The sequence below is a fragment of the Patiria miniata genome, unplaced genomic scaffold, assembly GCF_015706575.1.
Source record: "Patiria miniata isolate m_02_andy unplaced genomic scaffold, ASM1570657v1 HiC_scaffold_20, whole genome shotgun sequence".
NCBI classification, from domain to species: domain Eukaryota; kingdom Metazoa; phylum Echinodermata; class Asteroidea; order Valvatida; family Asterinidae; genus Patiria; species Patiria miniata.
The window spans coordinates 27,325,082-27,340,227 of record NW_024037059.1 but is presented as its reverse complement, the minus strand read 5'-3'; the positions used below and the strand labels follow the sequence as shown (position 1 = coordinate 27,340,227).

At 42.6% G+C, this 15,146-nt stretch overlaps 2 protein-coding genes across 2 annotated transcripts; one reads left to right on the top strand and one right to left on the bottom strand.

Annotated features, from left to right (window-relative positions):
- The first annotated feature begins 72 nt into the window (after positions 1-72).
- On the top strand, positions 73-1,716 carry LOC119728596 (somatostatin receptor type 3-like). The gene has a single exon (XM_038200893.1). The coding sequence runs from the start codon at positions 164-166 to the stop codon at positions 1,199-1,201; it is 1,038 nt and encodes a 345-aa protein (XP_038056821.1). The 5' UTR covers positions 73-163; the 3' UTR covers positions 1,202-1,716.
- Positions 1,717-1,761: 45 nt separating this feature from the next.
- LOC119727955 (serine/threonine-protein kinase SMU1-like) lies at positions 1,762-12,547 on the bottom strand (the record flags this gene model as incomplete). Its single annotated transcript, XM_038200037.1, has 20 exons — positions 1,762-2,705; positions 3,376-3,478; positions 3,728-3,824; positions 4,177-4,288; positions 4,519-4,626; positions 4,739-4,902; positions 5,470-5,580; positions 5,739-5,907; positions 6,054-6,508; positions 6,713-6,886; positions 7,031-7,217; positions 7,469-7,972; positions 8,306-8,410; positions 8,586-8,642; positions 8,934-9,097; positions 9,511-9,681; positions 9,924-10,091; positions 10,787-10,948; positions 11,137-11,307; positions 12,370-12,547. Coding segments are annotated over 20 exons (3,447 nt in total), but the record flags the coding sequence as incomplete, so codon positions are not given.
- Positions 12,548-15,146: the final 2,599 nt, after the last annotated feature.

Sequence of the window (15,146 nt, the reverse complement as noted above, 5' to 3'; positions counted from 1 at the left end):
AGCGTAATATCATCTTCTGGCGTATCAGCAGTATATAGAGCTTCTTGAAGTGCGGCGTACTGCCATTTGTTTCTTCGAGTCCGGTGGTATATCGACATGCAGATGAACTTGTGGTTCACAACTTCTTTGATTTGTAAACTTTTGGTATACGTCTTGGAGAATCATGGAGGACTACGGAGGCCAGGATGATGTGAACTTGAACAATGTCTCAGCTGGAGAGTCATCTGTGGTCCGGTTGAGTCAGTCTGCTGCAGTTACCGTGGTGTACATAGTCATTGTTTGTCTGGCTTTGCTTAGTAATGCTTTGGTTATCATCGTTATGCTTGCAAGACGCCAAGATTTCAGCTCCTTCACCAATCGTCTCATCTTACATCAGTCAGTCATTGACTCCATCGCTGCACTCCTGCTGCTTCTTCTCCGGGTGGTTAAGAATTCCAGCATCCCGTTGTCTCAAGAAGACAACGCGTTGGATCAACTGATCTGCCGAGTTCTGGAGACAGACGTCTTGCTTTGGTGGTCTTACGTGGCTTCAACTTACTGCCTTGTTATCATTTCGCTGGAGCGGTTTGTAGCGACCTGCTACCCGGTGAAACACCGTTGCAGCTGGTCAGCGTCCCGGCTGAAGTACGCTGTAGCGACTCCCTGGGCACTCAGTGCTATCTACTGCTGGCCCGCAGCTGTCATACTGCGAGAACTGCATCAGGGACAATGCCTCTACGTGAAATCAGTCTCATTTTATGTCATGTATGGTCTGGCAGGCATCATAGTTGAATTCTTGGTACCAGTGAGCATCATGACCTACGCCTATGCACGGATACTGATCATACTCACTAGGAAACTAGCCAACCCAGTGAATGGTCGGCATTTGAGCAAAGCTAAGAAAAACGTCTTGATAACATCAGTTTTTACTGGTGTTATGTTTTTGGTATGCTGGACACCGCTAATGCTTTACAATCTGTTCGGGGTATTTGTTCATCTTGGTGTTGTCGTCGCATCAGAACCAGGCTTTGATGTGATTGGTTTAATAACATGCATGGCTGCCTGTAGTACCTTCGTCAACCCGGTAGTTTATTGCTTCATGTATGAACGATTCCGATCTCAACTGAAGGACCTGGTGGTGAAGCGATGCCGGAGAAATCAAGTAGGTGATGGAGACCCCATCTCAATTAACACGGCTACGTTGGAAGTAACACACGACTAAAGTGAAAGTCTGCGTCTTGTTTTACCGCCTGTTTTACCCTTTTTCTGTGGAGCGCCGTGGTCCAATTCTTACGGCGTTCAATTTACGTACCATACATGGGTTCGAACTCTGCCGGGGTAAAATGATACTCGTGTGTTCTTGAGAATTATACGTTACTACAGCAGCATCTCTCCACACATGAGGATATGGTACCTGTGAGGTTTAGAGACTATTTTGCGCTGATTTCGAGGAATGATGAACAGGGATCATAATTCTGATTTTGGTGGGCCTATAAAGCGCTAGTAGTCTCAACAGACACAATCAAAACCTTCCGTTTACTACAAACATTGAGCGTTAAGCCTGGCCATCCATGATCCTGGCACGCCCACCGAAAAGGTAAAGATTAAGTGCAACAGGCCTTTGTGAGGGGGCTCAAGCGGCGTGTGTAGTCTCTCCTCCAGTCGACTCGCCTTTTCACAACTCAGACAAATGTGGCCTTGCAAAAAGGCTAGCGGATCATTCACACTGTCACGTGGAAAATGATGACTGCAGTGTCAAATAGTTCAAAATATTAGACTTTCTAAGATGTGTAGTGGATTTATTTCTGGATATACTCTCGATGTATATATATATAATAATGAACACGTTTTTTTCTCTTGTAATCAAACAGATGTGAATTTTAAAGAACAAGATCATCCATCACAGTTTGGTACAAATATTGTGTTTCCCTTTTTAAGCCTGCATTGCCGAGATGAACGTAGTTTCACAATATTCTAATAACTACAAATAATTTGTTTATTGGCTGCATTTGCCTAAAATGCCGATTTCCCTTATTTGAGAGACTTTCATGTGATTTCGCAGTGATTCTGGTAGGTACAGGTTAAAATGTATCACGCACAATTCTCGCCTATGAACGCATTACAGCGGTATAATAACAAACGGAATGCCTTAGAAAAACACGATTGCTGCCTTTTTAAAAAGACCATGTCACAATACGATAATTTGCAAACGAAATTATATATATTCACTCAATTTTGCACACAATCAATAATGTAAAAACTAAATACTTTCTTAATTTGTGCATGTCGAGACAACAATTGCATGACATTTGTCACATCAAAAACAAATATTTGGGTAACTTCTTTCTTAGCCATACCCATTAAATTAGCTCCTAAAATAATTGTACAAAAGCCCACACAATTTTATATTTTCAAATTGTTAAAATGTATAAAACTTTTGAAGTACAATAAGTAAATTGTTTGTTTTTCATTTATGAAACTCTAGTCGTAGCATGCTTTGTTCAAGTGATATCACGAAGCTTCGTTCGGCCAAACTGCTAAACTATTGTTTTCATCATCAAATTAATCTAAACCTAAAGTATAGCCATTTTATCTACATCAAATTACAATAGTTATGAGGAAGGATTTTCTCATTCCTTTTATTTCACAGTTCCCGGTGTATGAGGTCGTAGGTCATCCAGATCCTTGTACTTGGTCTTGTCGTACTTCGAAGCATCAATATGATCCTATGGAGAAATAAATTACAAGAGATTTTAATAAGTCCTTAAAATTTGAGGTCTTGCTGGAATGTACTTGAGACGTCATCTCATTAATTAAATATTCCCGATAAGTTGCTCCAAAGTAGCCCTACAATTTAAATGAGTTACTAAAAGAGAGAGTGTTTTTGGACTTTATTTAGGCCTATCGGTTGGTCATTGAAAGCAAATAACTTTCATTGTTAAACCTCTCTCTTGAATACTGTATTTTCATTGGCCTAGTTAGTACGATCACGTGTTCCATAAAAAGTCATGGCACACTCCTTTTGGGATATCACATATGTGATATTCCACAGGGAGTGTGCTATAACTTTATACGTACGGCACGTATACGATGTGAAACGCTTGTATCATTGGTACCCACGCTATTTTCACCACGTTTTCACACGTGAGTGGGAGCAGCGAAGTAGCAGACGATCAGCTGTTTCGAGCACGCGACATGCATGTGAGTTGACGTTTGATTGTCATGATTGTTGTGTTTACTGCTGTTTGTTTTCGTGATTTTTACATCAAATTCACAGACTCCAAGATACCGTCAATTGTTGACTGCTGTGATGTGGGATATGACGTTTTGAACACCCGAGGGGCGCATAGCACCCGAGGCGAACTTGATTGTCGATACAATTGCTTGAGCACATACCGTCTTGCCATTGGCCAGTAGTTTCTCCAAATCGAGGCTAAGAGTCCTGAATGAGGGTCGCTTCTTGGGGTTGTCGTCCCAGCATGCTTGCATCACAGAGTATCTAGTGGTAAAACAAAAATCAAAGTTAGTTTGTATGTACGAGCACCCTGAAAAAAGCTCTTTTTACTGTTTTTTGTGCGTGTGCAAAATATAAGATTGATAAGCCGTATTTGTTACACCTTTTGTGAAATATTATGTTATGATCTGAAATTTAATAATAGTGAAACGGGCGTAGCTAGTACAAAGCTTTGAGTTGCCCTACTTGTTGTTTTCTTATTTGCCAAAACAAAAAGACTTCAAACCGACTTACAGTTCCAGGGAACAATGAGCTGGTCTTTCCATACGATGGCCGACTTTCAACCTGTTGCTAACTTCGCGAGCTGACATGCCGGGATATGGAGTGGAGCCTGTCATGAATTAATTTGTTGTCAAAAAACAGATAAAGTGATTTGTCCATGTTTGTTTCTTGAACAGCTGTATCTTATTTCTGCTTTGAATTTTAGCGGAAGTACGTCTTCTAAAAATATAACTAACGAAAATAAACTTGATAAAGAAATAAAACGTAATGATAATAATAATAATAATATTTTTTTTGGAACTAAGTTGGAACTAAGATTATAGTGTACCCACAAATCTTATATGGAATTTAGGCTAGCACTGGTAATTCCACGGATTTCCCCAACATTATAGTGATGAAAGAAACTATAATTATGCTTCATGAAGATTCATTAATGCACTTAATTCCTAATCAACAATTACCGTAGGTAACAATCTCCCAGGTCAGGACACCAAATGACCAGATATCGCTCATTGTCGTGTACACGCTGGCGCAGATAGACTCGGGGCTCATCCATCGAATACCTAGCCGGCCCTTCACAGTGACAAAAACACAGAAAGGTATGCCTGTCACTTATTGTCACACTTTCATCAGTGTCGTCATTGTCGTAGGTGTCACCATTATTGTTGTCAATGTCATGGTCATCTACTTAAGTGCCATAATCAGTGTCATTGGTGTCATCTTCCTCATAATTGTCACTAGTGGTATCATCGTCTTCTTACAATCAAATCATTCAATCATAACTGCTATCATTTGTTTCATACCTCGGCGACATTCTCCACGACATTGCGGACTCGTGTAGCGTTGGACACCTTGCACACCATTCTCTGACCTAGAAGAATGTTCCTGGTCGTCAGATCACCATGAACAACCTTACAAAAGAGAAAAACGACCAACAGTTATACTCAGACATCTCTCACAGGCCAGTGTGAATTTTCTAAAACGTACATTTTCAATTTGGCACACAATTGTCGATTCACGTACCTTCTGTCGACTCAAGTAAGCCATTCCCTTAGCAACCTGCATGGCAAATGTTACAATTTCCCCCGATGAGGGCGTTTTCCCTCCTGGTGAATGTGGGCGGTTCTTCCTCAGGTGATCCAGCAGAGAGCCGTGTGGGGCGTACTCAAAAACCATGGTAACTGGATCTAGGGTGTAGAGTTACCAATTTCAATGAGAAGAGACTTCGTACAATTACTGAGGTTGGACTTGAACCTATGGATACACTCGACCAACGACCATGCCATAATGATGGCTGAATCGAATCTGACGCAGAAGTGGAATCCACACGTTTGAAGCAATTCAAACTTCAAAATGATATTTCCATGTTCTCATTGCTATTACATGTACATGCACTCAAGTGCATGTACATGTAATAGCAATGAGAACATGGAAATATCATTTTGAAGTATTGAAAATGTTTACAATACATTTTTAAAACAAACCACTGGGTCTCTAAACACCCTATTGGTTTAGATTAAAAATCAACAGTAACCCTTGAACGGTAAAACGTTCAGTTTTCAAGCGGGAGGTATATAGGTACAAGTTTGAAAATATTTGTTTACTATATCAGAGATTTGTAACAGCTGCAACGTACTTTTTAAAAGTCTCTGTTCCTTTTCGTTTACATAGACAGTGTACGGTTTGCCAAATACTGATTGTGACAGCAACAGAAACAGTTTTCAGGATACTATTATACTGATATGTGAACTCACCATAGAAGGTGCAGCAGCCCAGTAGGTTGACTACGTACGGGTGCTTCTGAAGTGACTTCATCACCTCTAACTCTTTCATAAAGGCCGCCTTAACCACGCCGCTAACAGGCTCTGAATATGAAGAAAAAAACAACATATGACCACAAATGAAAGCTGATGAAGCATTGTTTTAAGACACCAACACTGACAGTCGACAGTCTCAATTGTAATATAGTGAATCCATCATTTCGATACATCCTTCATTGTTGACATTTGCCCACTATACTCACGTTTGAGTTCCTTGATGGTTACCAGCGTCATTCCGTCCCGTCCGTGGATGTCCCAGGCCTTGCCCCGCCAGACAGGCCCATAGGTTCCCATGGCAACGGTAGACACCAGCTGGATGCTCTCTTTGGGAACCTCCCAGAAATTCTCGTTGATCTCGTCGACTTCAGATTTCTGCAATGATAAACACACAAGTAAAGGAAATTCAGTGGCAGCAGTGTCTGATGTGGATCACAGAAATACAGAGTTAAAGGATATCATCAGAGCTACAGAGATTTATGTTTTTAGACATGAAGAAAGACTACAAAGGTGACTTTTACCTCCCGTTGGAGAGCAGGCTTGTTCTGTGATCTTGGGGCAGTAGCGCCTTTGCCTTTTCCTGATGCAGCCTGCTCTAGTGTCTTGTAGCCTCCTCCTCCTCCAGCCGCTTGGGGTCCCTTCCCAGCCGTCGCTTGTTCCATGGTGATCGCTCCGCGAGGAGATTTGGGTTTCGCCCCCGTCGGCGGTTGTGCCCCTTGCTTGCCCGCCATGGCTTGTTCCACCGTGATTCCGCTAGCTCCTCTTGGTGAGTTGCCCGCTGCCTTCCCGCCAGTCAGCGCCTGCTCCATAGTCACCCCACCCCGGGGCGAGACCTGCTGGGCGTGCCCACCCTGGGCCCCAGTTTTACCAGACATTGCTTGCTGGACCGTCACACCTGCTGCTGGGCCTCTCTGCGGCTTGGTTGGAGGTTGCTGAGCTCCTTTACCGGCTGTGGCTTGTGTCATTGTCATACCCCCTGTGGCAGACAAAATGTTCTTCACTTAACCTTCCTCATTGTCATTAATACCATTGCAATTAGCTACTGTGTCATTGAAGCTCTCATTGAACTGAAATCTCTCCCATAAAATCCTTTCATACAAATAGTTACCGGGTATAGGCCTGCTTCCTTTCATTGATCCTTTGGAAAATTCTGAAATCCATAAGCGATTTTACTACTCACCAGCAGCGGCCTGTGGTTGCGCAAACTGCTTGACCCGGGCGCCTTTAGTACCCGTCATGGCTTCGTTCAAGGATTTGGCACCTGCTGCGGCCACGGTAGTCGGAGGCTGGTTGGTTGGCTTCTTCCCTTGCATGGCTTGGTCCAGATTTGCCAGACCTCCTCCTGACGATTTACCTGTTAAACAGGTCAAGGAGATTTTATCGAGCTCACAATCCAATGGATGACTCATAATGTGCGATAGTACACGGGTTCAAACCCTGACGGGAACCCGGTGCTTGTGTTCTTGGACAAGACGTTTTACTACAATATTATTCTTACCTGTGTTGTGTTGAGTTACCAGGGCTTCACGTGCCAGAGCTGCCAGGGCGGCTTCGGTGTTTCCAGCCGCGACTGCACCGCCAGCATCTCCCATGAGCTGACCGATACCACCGAAGCCTCCGTCAGCACCTGCCGCTTTACTGTGCTCCACTTGACAGCCAGCCATCTCTTGTAGCTGAGCGTCAAGCTACACGCAAGGAAAATACCAATATTATACCAAAAATACCGACATCAAATAAGAACTGTATATCCAGTGCTATCTAAGGCTTGCGAGAAAAATAACAAGCTAACTTGGATCATCGGATGGGACTCGAACCCTCGACCAGCTTACTGGTTCAGACGTCTTAGCACTCGACCACCGAGCTTGTTGGTTCGAATCTGATAAAGCAACAGATGCCATAATTCCAAGTCTATCAACTTGACAAAATGTTGATTTACCTGTTTCAAACCAGCCATCATCATTGGTGTATCAACTCTCAATGACGTATCCGGACGCGTACTCTCAGGCCTTGGAGTACGAAGCATTGAGACACGTTGTGTCGTGGCTGGCTGTGTTGGCTCGGCCGGCTTGAGCTTCGCAGACGCAGCGTCTTTCCCGGCTGTTGTCGGTAACTGGTTGGTCACTACGCCGGTCTCTGATATTGAGACAGCGATGTCTGGTGTACGAGGCACGGCCGTGTCGCTGCTTCTACGATTGGACTCGGTGTGTGGGGGTTTAGATGATGCGGTCCCGGGCCGGGACGGAGTGGAGGCTCGGCGCCTCGCGCTGCCGGGGCGCGAGGAAGCTGTACCGGGGCGCGAGGTAGCTGTACCGGGGCGAGAAACTGCCGAACCAGGCCGGGAGACCGCCGAACCCGGGCGAGAGACAGCCGAACCGGGCCGAGACACAGCCGAACCGGGGCGAGAAGACATCGAAGAGAAGGCACGATCCTCCGTGTCAAGCTTTGGAGGTAATAAAACACAAGCCAAATCAGATCATGACTGAGTTTCAGAAGCAGAAACAAATAACTTTTTTTTGTATTCAGGACGTATAGGTAATTGTTGCTTCCGTTTCTAAGCTGTTCTCAAATAACGCACACTAGCGTTTTAGTGTCACGCCAAACTATATTATTCCGAAGAGTCGAAGCCTATACAATTAAATTTAACGTTTGAATAATTTGGAGCCGGAGCGACTACATCATTGATGCAGTTGCTCGAAACAAAGTACATAAAGTTGGTAGGCCTACGCCAGTCGAAAACAGGTATCAAGGACATTATTTGGTAATTCTTGCCAACCCCGTAATCCAGCAGCGGAACTGTCTCTCCAAAGCGACCGTTCTTCTTCAACTTCGCCTTGAGCTGTTGACGACGCAGTTTAGCATCCGCGCTCTTCTTGCCCTCCTGAAGGACAAACAAAATTATTTTATTTTGAGCAGGAGATAATGTATAAATAACAGAGTATTTAAGGAGAGACTGACAATCTGGGAAGATGAATCTGACAGAAACGGAGTGAGTACCCTATTGTGAGTAGCAGAGTTTAACGAAGAAAGAGTGATAATAGATTGACAACACTCACCGGTATAATGCTCATGTCTGCCGCTTCTTTGTACAACTTTGATTTCTCTCTTTCTTCCTGTGAGTTAAAAAAAATGAAATAAAGCTTTAATTAATTTGGCTCTTAGCACAAACAATTTCACAACCAAGGCCTGATTTTATGACTTTGCGGAACAATTAGCCGAAGCGCTTTGTTAAGTATATCAGCAACGTGTAACATTCAGCACTATTGCAGGTTGTGGATGGTGGGGATCGGGAAGTAGAAACCATTTCGTGATCCTAAAAAACAAACATTCAAAAAAATTATGTATCTAAAAAGGCATCACAAATCCCTGAATCAATTCAAATGTCAAAAAAGAGGTTAACCTACTATGAGCTTGTTGCGTTTCTTGATCAGCTGGTGTTTGCGGATTCCGAGGACGATGAGTAGGATCAGGATGAAGCCACCCATGGAGCCGAAGATCACACCTAGAATCAGGCCGAAGTTGATGTCCATTCCCTGGCGGGTCACCTTCCGAACGTAGCCAAGAGGCACTACAAGAGGAAGAACAGAGGCACCGTGATTGGTGACTGCGATATGCAGCGATGGATCCTTGCTTAGCTCTTGGGGAGCTTACTCCCTAATTTCTAAAAAGTGAACCTAGGGACCTGACAATTCAAGGTGAAGAATTTCTTAAATTTTATATTGAAATACTTTGAGAAAAAAATAACTCTAGTGAAAGAAATCCTCCCATTTTTTTACCGAGAAATTCCGGGCATGCCAACTTGTACGCGTTAGCTTGAATGCAGAAAGTAGTATTCTGTGAATTTCTTCTTTCGCAGTGCCAAATTTCCTAGGACTGATAGTGCCCACTACCGCCGTTGCGGTTTGACCACACTTGCCAAGAATCGGCACCGGCTGCATTAGGTGAACAAAATCCAGATTCAGTCTTGGAAATTAAAAATACCTGGACATGTTTGCTTGAAGCAGCTCGTGATCTGTTCTGAATCATCCTCTGTAGGGCAGGGCTTGCCGCCGTTCCGAGGCGCTGGGTTGGTACATGTCCTGCTACGGGTCATGTTTCCCCTGGCACAGGTCTGGCTACACGGACTCCACGGGCTCCACTCCGTCCACTCACCTTCAGGAGCAAAATCAATTAATGAATTCTTTAATACAATTAATAATTATAATATCTCAAATCATTTCTCAATCAAATTCCGCTTCTTTATGACACGAGGTCAGTTTATACAGCAGTTGGGATCAACGCAATCTGGTATCTTTTCGCATTGATCCCCTACTCGTGAATGGTAGATGCACTGGCTGTAAAGTGTCTTGCCCAAGAACACAAGCCCCTTATAATGGCACGCCGTCTATACCTACCGTTCCTGACGCAGTCAAATCCTCTACACGGCCCGTAGGAATCATCACTGATTCCTTCACAAGGTTTGCCACCTCGTAACGGCGGTGGGTCATCACATCGTCTGGTCTTACGGCCGCGGCATGTACTGTCACAGGAATGCTCAGTCCATGCTCCCCAATTGCCGTCAACTGAAGAGGACATTTTAAAGGTAGATGCGTGTTATATACATACTTCAGGGACTCAGGCTGGCGTAACAAAACTATCCTTGCCTCTGTGATCCGTTTTGAATTCAAGACCGACGTGTGAATCTGGTGTTTGAGCCCCTACCTGAGTGACACCGTGAATTTTCCCTGCTTGTTGGTCAAAATCTACATGTCGTTCCAAGCAGTCAGAACACACAATAAATTGTGGTTTCTTTTTGGACGAAACTGATTTTAGGTTTACTTCGTTTCAATAGTGATAACATTTTGACGTGTTGAGCAATTGATGTAATTTTCTCACTTGAAAGTAGTTTAATGAATGGGCTTCCAAGTCATAATTAATTTTGGTGCTACATAGTTTTGATTATATATGAAATACATTTCTTTGTTTTTAGGCTCTGCTTATTTTTGACTCGCCTTTTGGGGTTTCTGCTTTTTGACTCGCCATGTACATGGATTAGCTTTATTCCTTTGTGTCAATTACAACCACAACATTGATAGTGTTTTGGGGTACGTTACTGTTTTTATAGTGATGCTGCATTGGAGGACATGTGAACAATACAGGCACAGGATATGTTGATAGGCTAATTAAACAAAAACTTGCATCTTTGGGCCAACTCTTGGTGGCGCTTTGTATTACGAATCGCTGGTACACTGCTGGCCGGCTATATATTGAACCTTACCTGGGCAATCCACGAGGCTGCAGGCTCCAGTCTTCCTGCCTTCCCCTGGGCAGTCATCCCCACCGTGTTCAGGTGGGGGATTGTCGCAGGTTCTGTAACGGTATTTGTAGCAGTCGGTGTTGCAGAGTGTCCAGTCTCCCCAACTTCCCCAGCCACCGTGAACTGTGTAAAATGCAAGTTGCATACATGTACTGCATATTTTTCAAAATAAAACAGTAGTTCTAGTGATGGAAGGTCGCACCCATTATTTTAGACCCGCAGTGATGAAGTTTCTACCTCACACAAAAATGTGTTGTATCTTCCCTGTCATACTATATAAATCACGGCTTAGTAATGTTTGTTGTACTCACTTGGGCAAGTGATATTTCCGCACGTGCTGTTTTCGACACCGATGCCCGTGCAGTTCGCTCCGCCGTGTGCTGGGGCGGGATCGGTACAGGTTTTCCGTCGGTAGGTGATACCGCCACCACAGGACACGCTGCATGGCTCCCAGCTACCGAAGTCTGTCCAGCCGCCATCGACTATAGACATGTGAGGTTTGAATGGAGGTAAGATTTGCTAGGTTTCATAAAATACTTTAGGCTAGGGGATTATCCTCAGGTTAAAGTTGATCCTCTTTAATAGACCAAAGACCTAATGACGTAATGGCTTTGTTTAATGCACTTTCCTATGGGAGCGAAGTCGGGACGCCAGACGAAGTCTACCACATAGAAAAGCACACATGTAAACAAAGCGTGACGTCATTAGGTCTCAGGCCTAGCCTACAGCATGTAAAGTTAACAATTCCATGATAAGAACGAAACAAAGAAGTCAACAACATCGATTTTGAAAGGATTCATGAAATGAAGTTTTCTTAGGAACACATTTTTGCAACTTTCTACTCCTCTTAATTGTATGAAAACTATTGGATATTTCATTTTGGGTTAATTTTTATTGAAAAATGCACTTCTTTATACTTTTAAGATTGTCCATACTTTTCCAGGCAACTGAGAACGATTATGTCTTTTCAGGAAGACATTGTTCTGTTTAGGGGTTTTCTGTTCAAAATGTGTCAACGCAAAAATGTGTTAATTGAAAACATTGTGGGAAAAGTTTGCTCATTGGCTTACTGCCATGTACTGACACCACAACGAATCACCGAAGAGAAGAACGTTTACAACGGCAAAATATCCGAAATTCTGGCAACTTTTGGTGCTGCCAAATAGATGTAACATTGAGGTTTCTGCCTGAAATGACATCATAGTTTTGCTCATGAATATGGAAATTTTCATTTGCATAAAAACCAAAAAGGCATAAAAAACCATTGAAAATGACAAAATGAAAATTGAAAATAAGGTTAAATGGGGCACAAAATTACATTGCATGGGCCCTTTATGCAATGCAATGCAGAGTCTACTTCATTTTTGGGGTCTTATAAATTTATGTAACTGCTTACACTGAAAAATTGCCTGGGTGAATTTTACCCAAGAAAGGGTGAAACTGGAACTACCCAAACTTGGGTTGTTCTTACGTTGCATTTAGGTTGTACAAAAATTCCTCCATTTTTATAGTTCTACTGATGAGAAAGAATGAATCTAGCTTACCTGGGCAAGCATGCGTATTGCAGGCGCCTTGCTGGAAAGCGTACCCCGTGCAATTCAATCCGTCTCCCGAAGGGGGCGGGTTGTTGCACTTACGGAATCTTCCCCGTATGCCCCCAGCACATGTTTGGGAGCACGGTAGCCACGCACCCCAGTCAGACCATTGGCCGTCGACTGCCGATAGACAGAAACGAAATTGTTAATTAAAATATAGTCATTATTGATGCGACTCCCTTAAAGGTTACCAATTACGTTTTTCATTTGGTGGTAGACATTAAACACCTGTTTTTGGACTAGCGTTCCGGATTGTTTCGAATCAATTCATCCGTTGAAAAGTGTTCCTCTACGTTTTGCTTTGACCACGGCCCTTCCAAGGCAAAACAATGCAACTCAAAAATGATCATTTTGAGAAAAAAGACTTTGAAGTTCCATCTGTTGCCATTTTTATGCTTTAAGTACCGTTGTGTTTTTTTTTTCATAGATTTGCGCCAGTTACATTTTTTTTTAATTCTGAAATTTTCAGACTGTTAAAAGCTTGGTTTCTTATACTTATTACCATTTTTATAAAGTTGCACTCTTATGCCGTGCGTTATTTGTCATATGTGGTTTACACATTCCAAGGCAAAACAATGCATCTTGTTTTGACAAGAGCACTTTTTCAGAAATTCTACGGCAGCAAAACTGTCAAATCTGTGATACATTCCACGGCAAAACAATGGATCTTTTTTTGAAGGGCAGCAAACATGTCAACTCTATGATACATTCCACGGCAAAACAATATCTTTATTTGAAGGGCAGCCGAAATTTTATAGCGCCCTCTGTTGTCAAAATATTACATGGGAAAAGGATTTTGTCCCGACCTTCACGAATTTTTGACACAAATTCATTCTCACCGTCTCACGTCAGCATTTTTTTCGGTACAACAATGCAAAACAAGATGAATGTTGAAATCGACAGAAGGGTTTTCGTGGCAAAACAAGGCAACTTGAGTTGGCTTGTTTGAATGCATACATAGTCTAAGGCAAAACAAAGCATCTATAAGATGCATTGTTATGCCACAGTAAAGTGCTATAAATTGTAATAAATAAAACAAAAACAACGCATATTCAGTTACATTCTTTTGCTCTGATTGATGTTAATTTAGAGAAGTCATTGCAATTAACAAGAGCAATGCCAATACAACTTAACCTTTTTTACCAAATAAAAAAATGCATTTTTGGAAAAACAACTTCAAGCAAAAAGGAGCAAAATGTAGATACACTGTTTTGCTGTTGAACAAAACAATACTTTCGGTAAGATACATTGTGCTGCCGTAGAATATTTGGGAAATGTCGAAAAAATTCCAAGACTGGCATAAATTAACCCGGAAAATAAATACCGTGCGACTTTCAAATTTTGCTTCATGAAAACAGCACCTCCATCATGGGCGTCGCCAGGATTTTTTCTAGAGGGGGGCAAAATTTTTTTTTGCCAAAAAGTGCTTGTATTTCTAGACACATTCTCGATTAATCAGTTTTAGAGGGGGGCAGGGACATTTTGCCCCCCACCCCAACTCATTAAATTTACACCACTTTGTCTTCGCGCCTCTTTTTTTTTTTTTTTTTCTTCTTCCTTTTTTCTTTCTTTTTTCCTTTTTTGTTTTTGTTTTTCCAGGGGGGGGGGGGGGAGGGCAAGTGCTTGCAAGTCCTTGCCCCCCCCCTCGCGACGCCCATGACCTCCATATTCCCTAGAAAGGTTATTATCTTAAAATGTCAAAATTTTGAGATGGTTTTGCCCCAGAAGGGCCGCGCTGTCAGCGGGCTTCACTCCGTGGTGTGTTTACTTGATATATCTCGTCTTGACGGTATCTTGTTATGAAAATTCCTGATTTTTTCGACATGTATGGAGAGCTAGTTAGCCTGGCTACAACGTCCAAAAATTTTGAAGTCCGTAGACCCAATACTCGTGGAGAAAAAGGGACATAAGCAAGAATATTTTGCCCAAGTTTGTTTCTGTATGTAAATTGCCATAGAGTAGGCTGTCAGCGGGATTCACTCTGTGGTGTGTTTACTTGCTATATCTCGTCTTAAGGGTAACTTGTTATAAAAAATTCCTAATTTTTTTGACATGTGTGGAGAGCTAGTTAGTCTGGCTACAACGTCCAACAAGTTTGAAGTCTGTAGACCCAATACTCGTGGAGAAAATGGGACATAAACAAGAATATTTTGGCCGAGTTTGTTTCTGTGTGTAAATTGCCATATAGTAGGCTGTCAGCGGGATTCACTCCGTGGTGTGTTTACTTGATATATCTCGTCTTGACGGTATCTTGTTATGAAAAATTCTTGATTGTTTTTTACATGTATGGATAGCTAGTTAGTTTGGCTACAACGTCCAACAAGTTTGAAGTCCGTAGACCCAATACTCGTGGAGAAAATGTGACATAAGCAAGAAAATTTTGCCGGAGTTTGTTTCTGTGCGTAAATTGCCATAGAGTAGGCTGTCAGCGGGCTTCACTCTGTGGTGTGTTTTCTTGCTATATCTCGTCTTGAGGTTATCTTGTTATGAAAAATTCCTAATTTTTTTGACATGTATGGAGAGCTAGTTAGTCTGGCTACAACGTCCAACAAGTTTGAATTCTGTAGACCCAATACTCGTGGAGAAAATGTGACATAAGCAAGAAAATTTTGCCGGAGTTTGTTTCTGTGCGTAAATTGCCATAGAGTAGGCTGTCAGCGGGCTTCACTCCGTGGTGTGTTTTCTTGCTATATCTCGTCTTGAGGGTATCTTGTTATGAAAAATTC